General features: G+C 37.9%; 1 protein-coding gene across 3 annotated transcripts in view; it reads right to left on the bottom strand.

Annotated features, from left to right (window-relative positions):
• Positions 1-1,069: 1,069 nt before the first annotated feature.
• Positions 1,070-14,282, bottom strand: part of LOC127985806 (AF4/FMR2 family member 4) — a 30,622-nt gene continuing 17,409 nt past the window's right edge. For all 3 annotated transcript variants that reach the window (XM_052587972.1, XM_052587974.1, XM_052587973.1), the window contains 16 exons: positions 13,735-13,824; positions 13,461-13,491; positions 13,326-13,380; positions 12,805-12,885; positions 11,723-11,867; positions 10,473-11,279; positions 9,657-9,736; positions 9,159-9,357; positions 8,630-8,718; positions 8,170-8,233; positions 6,605-6,741; positions 6,396-6,467; positions 6,207-6,300; positions 5,509-5,552; positions 4,556-4,773; positions 1,070-3,487 (listed from right to left, as the gene is read on the bottom strand). In XM_052587972.1, the coding sequence (XP_052443932.1) occupies positions 3,360-3,487; positions 4,556-4,773; positions 5,509-5,552; positions 6,207-6,300; positions 6,396-6,467; positions 6,605-6,741; positions 8,170-8,233; positions 8,630-8,718; positions 9,159-9,357; positions 9,657-9,736; positions 10,473-11,279; positions 11,723-11,867; positions 12,805-12,885; positions 13,326-13,380; positions 13,461-13,491; positions 13,735-13,824 (2,334 nt within the window). In that variant the 3' untranslated portion in view covers positions 1,070-3,359. The remainder of the gene's footprint in view (positions 3,488-4,555; positions 4,774-5,508; positions 5,553-6,206; positions 6,301-6,395; positions 6,468-6,604; positions 6,742-8,169; positions 8,234-8,629; positions 8,719-9,158; positions 9,358-9,656; positions 9,737-10,472; positions 11,280-11,722; positions 11,868-12,804; positions 12,886-13,325; positions 13,381-13,460; positions 13,492-13,734; positions 13,825-14,282) is intronic.

Genomic DNA, 14,282 nt, shown 5'->3' with positions numbered 1-14,282 from the left:
GATTACAGGAAAAGTTACTGAGCTGTCCATCAATGGCACCTCCTATTTGTTTATGTAAATGTTAATGTTGCATAACTGTACAAATGTAATATGAATATTAATCCTAGAGTTAAGTAATAGTAATAGTTCACCTAAAAATGTAAAATAGGGCATCATTTATTCAAATTGTTTCAAACTTGTGTGATTTTCATTCTTTCATTGTACACAAAAGAAGACATTTTTATGAAAGTCGGGAAGGCCACTGACTTCCATAGTATTTTCTTCTATACTAGGAAATCAGTGGCTGTCAGTAGTAACTGTTCTTTTACCAACATACAGTGAATATTTTTGTGCTTAATAGAAGAAACTCATGCAGGTTAACTGAATTACAGTAATTTCATTTTTGGGTGAACTGTCCCTTTAAATGTTGAATGGCGACTGGAAATTAGAGAAACAAATTAAATGTCTGATCGAGAAACAGTGACCATAAACATTTAAACAAGCAAACTGTCAATATCTTGTATTTGCATATCTGTATTTGCATCTTAAAATGCAAAAAAAAAAAAAAAAAAAAAAAGAAAAACACAAAACTGTCAAAAATGTTATCCTTGCTTATTAGAAGGTCAATGGGCTCGATGTGCACTGCAACATTTTTTTTTTTTTTTTTTGCAATCTGATTTAAGTGCTTTCAGTAGTGCTATGCATGACCCAGCTTTGCCAGATCCAAATACCAAACGGATTGTGTTCATAATTATACTATTAGAGCTCAAGCTCTCCTAGAAGTCCGGATGAATGTACATTTGATAACTTTATTTGTGGTAATGCTTTATATTTTCACTAACCTAGATATAAGGTAGAATGCAGTGTTGTGGGTCATGCATTACATTTTTCAAGTAACCCATCACTTTTAAATTCACAACACAATATTTGAGTTACTTTTTTTTTAATAAATATCGGGGGAAAAAAGTAACACAAATGTAACAATGCATTACTTTACACAAAAAGTAACTGAAGCAATTAGTTACTCCATGGTGCAACACAATATTGTAATGCACCACTTTTCAAAAGTAATCCTAAGCACAGCCAAAACTTTTTAATCATATAGATTTTATTCTCAATACAGCAAAATACAAAGAGGATCCGCAACAGACTCCATTAGTAATACTCACTCCACCAAAAAAAAAAAAAAAAAGTGTTTAAATTACAAGTTATTACAAGTTTGGAGAATCGAGGCTCATAAGAGTACCTTAAAATCATATTGCATCCATATATGAATATATTTATATATATATGTAGATATTTTTCTTGTCAATACTTTAAAAACTAAATTGGTTTTATACTGCTCGTCAATGATTGTTTTGAGATCACTATAAAATGAGTCCTACATACAGACATCGAGAACCGCTCTAAATGATGTCACTAATGCTAGATCTTTCTTATAGTTGACTGCATTTAGCCCATTTCATCCCGACCAAGATCATCCGAATGTTCATAGAGCACAGGAAGTGACATCACTAACATACAGTGTTCGGAGGAAACAACACAAACATGTGCATTCAATATATTCACATCCTATTTACAATTAATACAAATGTTAAATCGTCTTAAAAATTTACCCTAAAAGAGAATTATGTACATCTGTACATCTTAGTATTTAAATAGAAACATGCGAGTGTTATTTTTCAAAAGGGTGAAAAAAAAACTCTTACCCTCGTACAGATATGATCACAAAGAAAATTAGAGATGGATTTAAATCAATCAGTCAGTCTGAGTCTCTAAAGCACTATCATGAACTCTAGTAGAAAATACAAAAACGGTAAAAACTAAAAAAAAAAAAAAAAAAGACGACACACCTTCATGTCTGGAGAAGCCAAAAAGGCTATGGGAGAATCCTTTTAAACAACCCATATTCATATTCAGTTACTTTATCATCATGAATCTGGTACAGAAATCACATTAGTGCATGAATTCATTTACATAAAAGCACAATTAACAGATCTCACCCCTATAACACAATGCATTTACTGACTCTCTCAATCAAAACGATGGATTTATCGAGACAGAGGCCAGTCGTTAAATGTTTCACCTCTAGAAGTTTGTTGTAACTGCTGAACATTTGAATTGGCACGAGTCCTTGTTAGCTTCTGCACAAACAAGCAAGAAAAACATCTGCATAGACAGAAAAAACAGTTTGGGAGCCAATGAGAGGAAAGATTCTAGTGCAAGAGATGCTAAGTGTCCAGCATTGGATTGACTTTTCACTTGACCTTCCTCTTTCTGGTGCTAAACCTATCCGTTTCTCGATCTGATTTACCGTGTGTGTGTGGATTAATCACTCGATGTAATATGTACAGATATAAAACTGCTAGAACACATAAATATATCCTTACATGACTGCTTGCTTTTAAAAGAACTGCAACACAGAGGTGACTACGACACTATAAAGGCAACCTCAAGACTCACATTAAATATTTAAATAGGATATTTTCATATACAATAGAAATACGTCTCTCATCTCGTATTGCAACCCTGTATCCACACCTAAGAGTGAAAACGCAACCTGGAACGAAGCGATTCGCCGTTATCTAAATAAAATCTATATTAGGCTGAGCCAGGGTAATAAAATACTCCTGCGTTTAATACCAGAAAATCAAGAGCGAGAAAGTGACGCCTATGCGAGCGCTACATTTCGTATAAAAGTCTTGGCCTGGGAGTTTGTTGTAGACAGGCTATTATTCCTTTGTGGCATCTGTGGATAAGCCAGGCCAAAAAACCAACAAAAATAAAACACATGAGTAATAATGCATTGATACGGAGCCGAACAGTCGTTTGGTCTGCTATACAAGAAAGAGGATCAGTCAGCACTGCATTCATTATTTGCTCTTTCTGCTCCTCGTTTTACAAGCCTTTGGCAATCCACACCCTGCGTACAAGTCTACATGTGTATTTCCAGATATTGTGTCTCTCGGTTTCCTGTATATCAAATACAAGGCACGATAAAATGATAAAAGGAGAAAACCTCAATTTTAAAGCACCTTTGGTTAAAGGGAGGTACTTTGGTTGAAATAAAAAGCCATAAACATCCAGTTATTATTCTTGTTTGCTTATAGCTAGCAGAAAATAAACCAAAAGGAGATTCAAAGTAAGAAAGCAGGCTGTTTTTCTTCTCTGTTTGATGATACGAGCAGGACGATGCAGTGTATGAGCGCTCTGACAGACGTGCGGTTTGGCCGCCTCCCCTCTCATGAATATTCATAGCGTCTGTGGTGGAGGGGCGGGGCCTCGAGTGTTTCCATTTTTGGCAAGCTGGTGTAGAAATGAACACAGTGTCACAGAGGTGTCTGAGGCAGATCGAGTGTGTGTGTGTGTGTTTCACGGCTCTACTGAATGAGCTTGGCGTCCAGTCTCAGCCAGTGCAGGCCCTGCCGAGTGAACCGCACCAGCTCAGTCATGCTGCTGGTGTTGAAGATGAGCGGACCCATAGCCTTGTCCAGCTCGGCGAAGAACTCTGCAGAACAAAGACCAAAAAGAAGAAGAAGTCAAAACTGATGATCTTTAGCAGGTGCTCACATCCAGATTCGAAAAAACAACAACAAGATCCTGAGCCAGAATCAGGTCACATTAAGCAATATAGCTTATAACACCTGTTTTTTGTTCTTCAAAACAGCTTCATAGAAATATATATTACTAGTGTTTACAGTATCTGCATGCCTTATTAAGTGGAGTACAGCTGGACGATACAGTTAAATTTTGGGGGGAAACGTGCAATACATTTTAAGATCAGTAAATAGAAAAAAAAACAACAGCATTTATTTAAAATAGATTTTTGTTTTAACAGTATAAAGTTTATATCAATTTTTACTTTTTTAACACATCCTTGCTGAAGAAAAGTTTTTTTTTTCTGACTCAGCAATGTACATTCAAAAGATTTCTATTTGATATAAACAAAGATCTTTTTGACGTTTTATTCATCATCAGAATCCTGAAAAAAGCATTACAGTTTCTAAAATATATTGAGCAGCACAAAAGTTTCCACCACTGATAATAAATCATTATATTATTCTGATTTCTGAAGATCATGTGACACTGAAGACTGGAGGAATGATGCTGAAAATACAGCGGAGAAACAACAGAAATAAATTAGATTTTAAAGTATATTATAATAAACACCTGCATGTTAAACTGTAATAATATTTTACAATTTTATATTTTTCCCCCTGTATTTTCGATCAAATAAAGGCAGACCTGATAAAAAAAAACACTGATCCAAACTTTTAAAATGGCAGTGTACATCCAATTTTATATACAATTTTGGAAGTTAATAGCTAAATTTTGCCAAAAAAATTTACAATATATATCTATAGATCACTTTACATGAGTGTAAACAGTTTATTTTTGGGTAAAGTAGATGTACTATATAACTTAAGCTGTAAAATCTATTGATGTGTAAGCAAATAACACAGACAATGCAATGCTTTCCATGGACTTAGAAACAGAGTGACTGAAGAAAAGTCAGTGAAGGTGTGTGGAGTCACAAAAGCAGCTTCAGGAAGAAGGAAAGAGATTAAGATAGCACCTCTCTGCTCTTTGGCGAGCTGTTCGGCCTGCTCCCACACCTCGATGGCAAACAGGAAGTTGGATGTGACCTGGACGTAGCTGGCTGCCATCTGGTGGATGCGCTGTGGGATGGTGACGGAGGAGCTGGAGCTCTGGCTGGAGCTGCTGGACGAGAAGCTGCCCGCACTGCCCGGAGACAGTTTAGGAGAGACCGGAGACGGCATTCCCACCGACTTACTGCAGGACACACAAGACACACACAATGAAGGATCTGTGCACGGACTGCGCCTTCTTCTGTACTCACTCGAAGTGTAATGTTTAAGTGACTGCTACCAGTTTATTCATACACACAGGGTTTCTGCAGGTTTTCTAAAATGGTAACATGTAAAGTTACATGTAAAGTTGCTTTCAGTGCAAATGTCTCGAGATATTTAAATCATGTAGCAAAATGAAATGATAGGCAGTCTTGATCTGAGAAAATGAAGTTAATTTATGGTTAAAACCACAACAATTATCTGCTTTTTTTTGCAATGCATGTCATTAAATGTGCATTTTGCAATATTGGCTTATATTTCAAAAACAGAATATAGCACTACCTCACATTTAACGCTTTTTAAGAACAAAAGGCGTGTTTAAAAATCAATATTACAGGTAATATCAATCTCGTTAATTTGTAAGTTATTAATTGTTTGTTATTGTTTAATGGCATATATAAAAGAGGAGAGATATTACACATTGGTGCCTTTTTGTTACTGTTTTTTTTTCTTCTGTGTGTGTGTGTGTGTGTGTGTGTTTTCTGTGTGAGGTTGCCAGGATGTTGCAATGTGGTTGCTAACGTGTTCTGCAGGTGGTCACCCTTACGTTTCTATAATATTTACACCATCTACAATATTAATAATAATAATAATAATAATAATAATAATAATAATAATAATAATAATAATAATAATAATATAAACCAACGTCACTTACTTTGCTACTCCAGGAGATGGAGCTTGGTTATTACTCAACGAATTCTGGAAGAAACAGACAAATAAAACCTTACTTAATACATCTGGTATATGTTATGATCTCTGGAAACATTTTAAGAAACATTAACAACAATAATAATTCAATTTCACATCATAGTAACCTTTTAACGGACAAAAACTACAAGGTTTTCCTGTTTTCTGGGATTCTGTCACACTGGATATTTCAGACCTACACTCTTTATTTTTTTTAAGAAATTAAAACTTTTATATTTAGCAAAGACACATTAGATTGGTCATAAGACAGTAAAGTAAAATAAATTTTTCTTGAGTCATGAATTAAAAATTCTAATTCAAATAGAAATCAGGGTAACACTTTAGAATAATGGTCCATTAGTTAATATTAATTCATTAATTAACATGAACAAACAATGAACAATAACTAAACATGTTAACTAAAGTGGTTAACTAACATTAACTAATGGACCATTATTCTAAAGTGTTACCGAAATCAGTTAGTTTAATTTGTAATCCCATTTTAAAATATTTAATTGATATAATAATAATATTTAATATGAAATAAAACCACCAAAAACATTTAAAAAGATGGTACAGACTCCAAACTTTTGAATTGTAGCGTACATTTGCAAATAGTTTGAGAAGAACCTTATAGTCCTGATTTAAAACAGTAAATCCTGTTACCTTCAAGTGTTCAGTGAGTGTTTTGGAGTATTTGAGAGCACTTTCTTTGCGCAGCTTGAAGAGCCTCAGATACAGGAGCGCTTGGCACCGGAGACTGCAGAGACACACAGATTTACCACACACTGGATTCACATTAACAACTCCCTTCACTTCATGACTTCAGTCGGACACTCGGTTTCTGGGACGTACCACAGCACCGCTAGCCTTTTGTCTGCGGAGGTTGCATCCGGTGCCAGGTAGCTCTTCAGCTTCATAGTGTACCTGCACACACACACACACACACACACACACACACACACACACACACACACACACACACACACACACGTGTTTGTCAGCACACTCCTGAAGCACAGTGGAGAGAGACAGGCGCTGGAGGACGTATTCTGGCAGCTTACTTGATGAGCTCCACGGTCTCTGCGTACATGGGGAAGGGTGATTTAGCCTCCTGGGCGCTCTTCTCCAGAGCGTTTCCACACTCGATGAAAGACACCACAGCGTCCAGGTAATACACGGCCTTCTCAAACCGGTCCATCTGTGGGAAGAAGGACACACGTCAGAGCCAAAACTAACTCTATACAGACGCTCTCCATCCACATTGTGTCCTGAAATGTGTTCCTGGAGCACAGAAGCGGTCTGAAGTCTCTGGGTATATTTGTAGAAAAAGCCAACAATACATTGTATGGGTCAAAATTATTATTTTTTTATTTTATGCCAAAAACCATTAGGATATTAAGTAAATATCATGTTCCAAAAATATATTTTGTACATTTACTATGGCAAGTATTTAAACGTAATTTTTGATTAGTAATATGCATTGCTAAGAACTTCATTTGAACAACTTTAAAGATGATTTTCTCAATATTTAGATTTTTTTGCACACTCCAGATTTTCAGAGTTGTATCTCAGACAAATATTGTCCTCCTAACAAACCACACATCAATGGAGAGATCATTTATTCAGCTTTCAGATGATGTTTAAATCTCAATTTCGCAAAAATATATACTTGCGACTGGTTTGATGCTTCAGGGTCACATGTGTGTGAGAATGCAAAGACGTGCTCTGATGGACAAGTTTTGTGTTTTTTTATGGAGAGTTTTTAATGCCTGCATTATTTCTGACATGTGGGTCAAAGACGAGGGGTCTGCATCAATTTAAACGTACAGTGATAGTACACACAAAAAAAGCATATTTAATGCAAGAAAAGCATCTACTTTAATGTTTCAAATAACGTTTGTGAAAATAAAATGTCAAAATATGGGTGAAATAATGTGTTGTGAAACCACATACATATTCTGACCAGAACTTATTAAAATATATGGTCACACTTTAGTTTGGGAACCAATTCTCACTAATAACTTCATTCACCATTTGCCTCAATAAACTCCTAATTTGCTGATTATTAATAGTTAGTATGGTTGTTGTTAGTTGAGGTTTGTGGTGGATTAAGAGATCTAAAATATGATTTTACAGAAAGAGGCATTCATGTGTGACCCTGGAGCACAAAACCAGTCATAAGGGTCAATTTATACATCATATCCTAATGATATTTGGCATAAAAGAAAAAACAATAATTTTGACCCATACATTGTATTGTTGTCTATTGCTACAAATATATCCCAGAGAGTTAAGACTTGCTTTTGTTCTGCGGGGTCACAGATGTGCTTTATAAAAACTAATAAACAGCCAATATGCTAGTAATATGCATGCTAATAAGGAACTAAGATTTGGTAAAGTGTTGCCCAACATGTAAAATGTTAAAAGATTAATAGCTTCTTGCTAATAAATGGGTAAAACAAGAATATTGGGAAAGAAGCAGTATTACAGTTAATTTGTATTTTAGGGGCTGCACTGTGATTGGTTTGAGGAGAGCACCCGTGTCGCTCTCACTGGAGGTCAGGGGTCACACAAATGTCATGCAGATTATCTGACACACACCGTAGGGCAGTAAACAGAGCCTCACCAGAGCATCTGCGTTGTGTTTCAGCTTCTTCGCTTCTTGAAGGTAATGATCGGCTGAATGAATCCTGCAATCAGATGAAGGACTGACTGTTACTTCACAAGAGAGTGTCCATGTGCAAAAATGAAGACAAGACGAATGCACAACCAAATAATGATAAAACAGTCACAGCCAATAACAATACATGATGCTTAAACCTATCACTATGTGGAGCCAATGGGATTTCACCATGCACTGTACAAACGATAAAACTAAATGTTGTATTCAATGTGTTACTTAATTGTGACGCATTTATTTATTTGGCTTCTCTGTGTGACATGATGAAAATACTAATAAAAAAATAAATATATATAGTCACTTCTCACTAAAATAGACAACAGAATCGGATTAACATGGATGCTTTAAATCACAAATCACACAGGATTTTATGGAATAATCTAAATAATTACTCAAATCTCCATACCTGTCCTCAAAGAGGAGTTTGGATCTATTTTTAGAGCCATCGGAGAGGGGCGGCACTGCAATGGGGTTCTCCGCTTTAGTGCTTTTCTCCTGAGAACAGAAAAAATAATAATAATAAAAAACACCAAGGGAGAAACCAAGCTTTCACTGTCAGATGATTGCTCGTTTTAATTTGCACCTCAAGTTAACGATCTTTATGTTTAGATATTTGATGAAAATACTGAGGAAGTGCATGCAACATTTAAATGTCATGACTATGAATTGAACACTTCTGTTTTAAGACCTTAAGTTCTGGACGGGCGAATAAAGACCTGCAGAAACCCTGGCTCTGGTAAAACATGAGGCATATATGCATAGCACAAAAGTGTTTTAACTAGATGCATAGACTAGATGCATTACAGTACATGCACAATACAGGATGTGTTAGGTAAAAGTTGAAGACGAATCACATCCAGAGCCTGAGGTTTTCTAATGTTGGCCTGTGTTTCTGTGTGTGTGTGTGTGTATCTGGACGACGAGCTCAAACACACCTTGGCATCCCTGCGTTGGGGCTTGTGGTCACTTCTGGGGTGTTTGGAGCTGGAGCTGCTCTTGCTGCTGGGCACAGAGGCCGAGGACTGGCTGAGCGTCCGCTTGCGACCCTGCTGCTCAGATTTGGGCGTCCGCTGCAGCGAGATCGAAGGAGACGGCGCAGACTCCTTCTCTTTGTCTGGAGCATGCTTAGACGAGCTACAGAAAACATTCGGGGTTAACATGATTATGCAACAGCTCGGTGGGACGAAACACAATTACTGACACTGCTCCGAAGACTCTGAGAGATTAATTGTCTGCTTTTCTCTTTAAAGGTGGGGTAAGTATTTTTTCTAAAACTGCTGATTTGTAGCCAATCAGCAGTAAGCATGAAAACTGTTGTGATAAAAAAAAAATGCATTTAAATACTTAAAACTATGCATTTACAGAAACCTCACCAACATTAATATTTAATTTTCAGTTGTAAAATTTAAGGGACGGAAACAGAATGAACTCACTCTTTACTGCTGGATTTGTGCGATGACTTCTCATCCAGTTTGGACTTCTTACTGTCTGGTTTGAGACCATCATCCTCATTCTGTGGAAGAAACACAACAGATCTTAACATGACAGTAAGATATGTCTTATTCATATGACACATATCAATATTAAGCAGCTCAACTGAATTCAACATTAATAATAATTATTTTACAATATATTCACATAGAAAACAGTTCAAATACAATAAAAGCTCACAAAAGCAATTGTAGGAAAAATGTGTCAATGATCCCAAAACTGTATATTTACAATTAAACCAAGGATACAACCAAAATCATTCAGAGCATATTAGGTGTTCAGGCAGGCTTTAAAGAGACAGGAAGTGAAACAGCGGTGAAAAAGTGATGATGCAGCAGTGTATAGTACAAGACAACTAAATCACTGAAATATGTGACCCTGGAGCACAAAAGCATTCCTAAGTAACACAGGTATACGTGTAGCAATAGACAACAATACACTGTATGGGTCAAAATGATCCATTCTTCTTTTATACCAAAAATCATTAGGATATTAAGTAAAGATCATGTTCCATAAAGATATTTAGTAAATTTCCTACCGTAAATATATCAAATCTTCATGTTTGATTAGTAATATGCATTGCTAAGAACTTCATTCGCACAACTTTAAAGGCGATTTCCTCAATATTTTAAATTTTTGGGACCCTCAGGTTTTCAAACAGTTGCATCTCGAACAAATATCATCCTATCATCTCAATTTCAAAAAATGTACACTTGCTCCAGGGTCACATATATTCTAGCAGAAGAGCTGCCACCAACCTTGCGTTTTCTCTTCCCCTTGCTGGCTCCCTTTTCTCCCGGCTGTTTCTGGAAGTCTTTTCCTTCAGCAGGGGAGCCCCTCTCTGCTTTGACCTCGGTCTCCTTGTAGACTCGACCCGGCACTCTGGACAGCAGACTGAGGTCGATCTGCACCAGCAGCAGTCTGGGCGGCAGTCTGCCCTCTTGGTCACTCAGCGGGGACAGCATGGGCGAGAACAGGACGGACGGGTTCTCTGTGTACTGTTCTCTCGGCGTCTGTGAAGACGAGGGGACGCTTTCGTTGCCCTCCGAGTCCGACGATGACGAGTCGGATTCGATGAACTCACGGGACTTGCTGGTCGTTTTCTTGCGTTTGTCTTGCGCTGGGCGAGGGGAGGAGGTTTTGGGCTCCTTCTTGATGTTGGGCTTGCGGAGGCCCTTGTTGGGCGCACGGACTCTGTGCAACGGGATCTCGGGCGAGGGTTCGGTCTCCACCTGGAGCCCATACTTGGGTTCCTCCACCGCAGGCGGCTTCTCTGGCTTTTTAGGCTGCTTCTTGCCCACCTCCAGTCGCCGCCCCTTCTGACTCCCCCCCTCACTCTGAGCAGGAGATCTCTGACTCCGCCGGTCTTGCCCCTTCTGGTTTGGTCGGAGGTCTCGCCCGGCAGACGGCGCCGGGTCTTTCGAACCCGAGCCACTGTAGACCCTGCTGGAGCTTTCTCCTCGCCCCTCTTTCTTATACTTTGTTGGCGTTGTGCTGCGGTTCTCCACAGGAACTTTCTTGAACCAGTTTTCCAGCTGCCATTTGTTGGCCGTGGGCTGCTCCCGCTGTGACGTCAAACAGGGAAACAAGCACTGAGTGTGACATCAATTTTTTTTTCCAGAATTTTGAATATTTGTCAAATTTTAAATCCACATATGAATGCAAAAACATTGCATTAGAATTTAAAATTTTCGTGTGAGAATCCAAATGTAAATTTTTTTTGGTGATAATTATTGATATTGAGTGTTCAGAGATCGAGTGAAAAACCTAGGACTAGTTCGCAAAAGTAAGCTTCAGATATAACTCAATTTTGCTAAAAAAGGCAGAGTGTACTTTTGTTCAGGCTAACCCAGGGATTGCAACAATGCCATGTTTTTGAGTCCACGTCAAGCGGTTTACGGTTTTACTTTTTTTGAATCAAAACTGAGATTTGATAAGAACTAAAAACGCTTTCAGCTTTGTGGATCTGTGTGTGCACCCGAAGGCTGTGTTTGTGCAGGCGATTCACCTCAGGAGATGCAGGACGAGGCGGCTCGTTGTTCTCGCTGTCTGTAGAGCTGCTCTCGCTCTCGCTGTCTGAACCAGAGCTGCTCTCCGAACTGTGACTGCTGGTGTCCACTTGTTCAGGAGCCTCGCTGTTATTACTGTTGTTACTGCGTACACATACAACTTTATTACCATCTTGTTGGCTGCGTGTCTTCGTGCATTCACTTCAACTTTGCAAAGGCTCAAATCCAAGTGAGATGATGTCAATACACTCCTTGAGCAAGTTTATTCACCAAAACCCCTTTAATGAGCAATGTACATCACTTTACCTTTCAATTACAAGATTCACCCAGGGCTGTTTGAACCAGCTGTCCGCAAGTTACAACATACACCCTAATAAATATTTCTGCATTGCACTAATGAACTTAACAGGAATGCAACCATGTATAAATATATCAAATATCTAAATATTTACTAAAGCACATGAGCAGGAGAAATGCAATAGACTGAATTGGATCAATTTCATGTTCGAGTTCTTCTTGGACACACGATGATGATGATGACATTTGCATTATTTACACAAAAACTATATTAAAGGCATGCTAAATGTGACATTTATCATTTATTATATTTATTATTAAAGTTATTTCATGATTAAGCATCGAATGTCAGTGGAAGTGCATATCAGACAAGTCGTTTCTAATATAAACTCCTTTTTAGTTTTTGAGAGAAGGGAAATGCATGGGGCAAGATGCTGAAATAACACACTACAGAGTTTAACACCAACGAGGAGTGCGAGGATTCATTTAGACAGCAGATTTAATTTCTTTCACGTAGGTATAATATCACAGCACATTTCAGATCGCTCCTAAATCCCAATATTATGATTGTGGTCAGCTGCTTTTACATGTTAATAAGACTGTCCCTTCCTCTTTAAGCAGGCAGCTCTTGGCAATTATGGTCCAAGAAAGTAGACCAGATAAAATTAGGACTACCTTAAATTAAGACTAACCTAATTGTGCATACTGAAATTTTTCATTGTCACCTTACGGCATGGACTCAAAGATAAAAAGTACAGATCTGTGATAGGCTTGAGTGTGTCACCTTGTGGAGGGGTTTTTAGCAGGATCTTGCTCTCCGTCACTGTCTTCACTGCTGCTGAGCTTCAGATCTTCATGCAGCGTGCTGAAATGAGAGATAGAGGAGTTCAGTAAAGCATGGGACACACCAAGCCGACTGCAAAGAACTAACCGCGGTGTGTGTTAAAGGAACTGACTTTAACTGAAAACTGAGTGTGTACGGTATTGCATACTTATTTAATACTGTAAAGCTGCTTTGACACACTCTGTATTGATTTTAAGCAGCTCGTGTTGTTCCTGTGGCTCAGTGATAGAGCATTGCATTAGCAGCGCAAAAGGTTGTGGGTTCGATTCCCAAGGAACACATTAGGTTAAAAAAAAAGTATAGCCTGAATGCTGAATGCAAGTCGCTTTGATAAAAGCATAAATGTCATGTAAATGTTATGAAAATATTCGACATGCATATGTAAAATGAATCTGGAATTGATCTGCAGTCTAATGCTTGACTGAACTGTAGATGCAGATGCAAGTCTATCAGTGACTCACTTGGACTGCTCGTTGTTGTCGGATGGCTTGGAGAGTTTTGGCCCTGAGTGTTTTTCTAAGAGGGGAAAACAATCATCAGCACACACACACAAACACAGGAGAAGAGCCTTTGAGAAAACAATTTCTAAAACTTACTTTGGGCTCCAAAAGACAGTTGCTGGACGTCCTATAACAAAGAACGCAACAATTACTTATTACACATGCATCACAAAAACATTTCACTGGTTTAAAATGCTACGTTTAGAATAGATATAGAAGTTTGCTGAACGAACGAATGCAAAGATAAACTTTGAAGAGCAGTTTTGTGTGTTTATGCATTATTTTCATTGTTGCTGTCTGAACAACTCATTGTTTCTACGATGTCCTGCACACATGATCAAGGGTGCTCTGTGTCCCTTTCAAGTCTGACCTTGGCGGTGGAGAAAGGAAACTTTGACGGCTCGGTCTTGCAGGGCGTGTGGATGGCTGTTAGCGGAGGAGGCCAGACCTGAGTCATTTCCTGGAGGAGAAAAAAAAAAAAAAACCCCAGTCAACAGAGCTTAGAAACCAGAGATAAATGTTGTGTGAATGTTTTAATTCTCTTTTACACGTTGCATTTACATGCGTCTTCCCTCTGAAGGTTAAGAGTCGAATTGCATTTATGCCTCATTCTAATGCCTTCATCTCAACCAAAACACTACCATATTATCACATTTTTTTAATATTATAATATAATATAATTCCGAGTGCTTTCTGTCATTTATTACAGCTGTATTCTGTAAGTATCCATGGTTTACAATGTTATTAATGAATAGAAGGGAAGAAAAAGTCTAGGAAGTGTCTCTCTTTTAGAGAAACTAAAGAGAAACGATAAACTTGACTAAGCCTAGTCTGCTTTGTCAAGTTTAAAAGTGAATTTTAAAGGTTTTCCTCAGATAAAATGTGAAAAACCAAAGACTATTTCAGACCCTAGGTAAT

This window comes from Carassius gibelio, chromosome B21 (genome assembly GCF_023724105.1).
Source record: "Carassius gibelio isolate Cgi1373 ecotype wild population from Czech Republic chromosome B21, carGib1.2-hapl.c, whole genome shotgun sequence".
In the NCBI taxonomy this organism is placed as follows: domain Eukaryota; kingdom Metazoa; phylum Chordata; class Actinopteri; order Cypriniformes; family Cyprinidae; genus Carassius; species Carassius gibelio.
The sequence above is the reverse complement of the archived record's forward strand: the minus strand, read 5'-3'. Positions and strand labels throughout refer to the sequence as shown.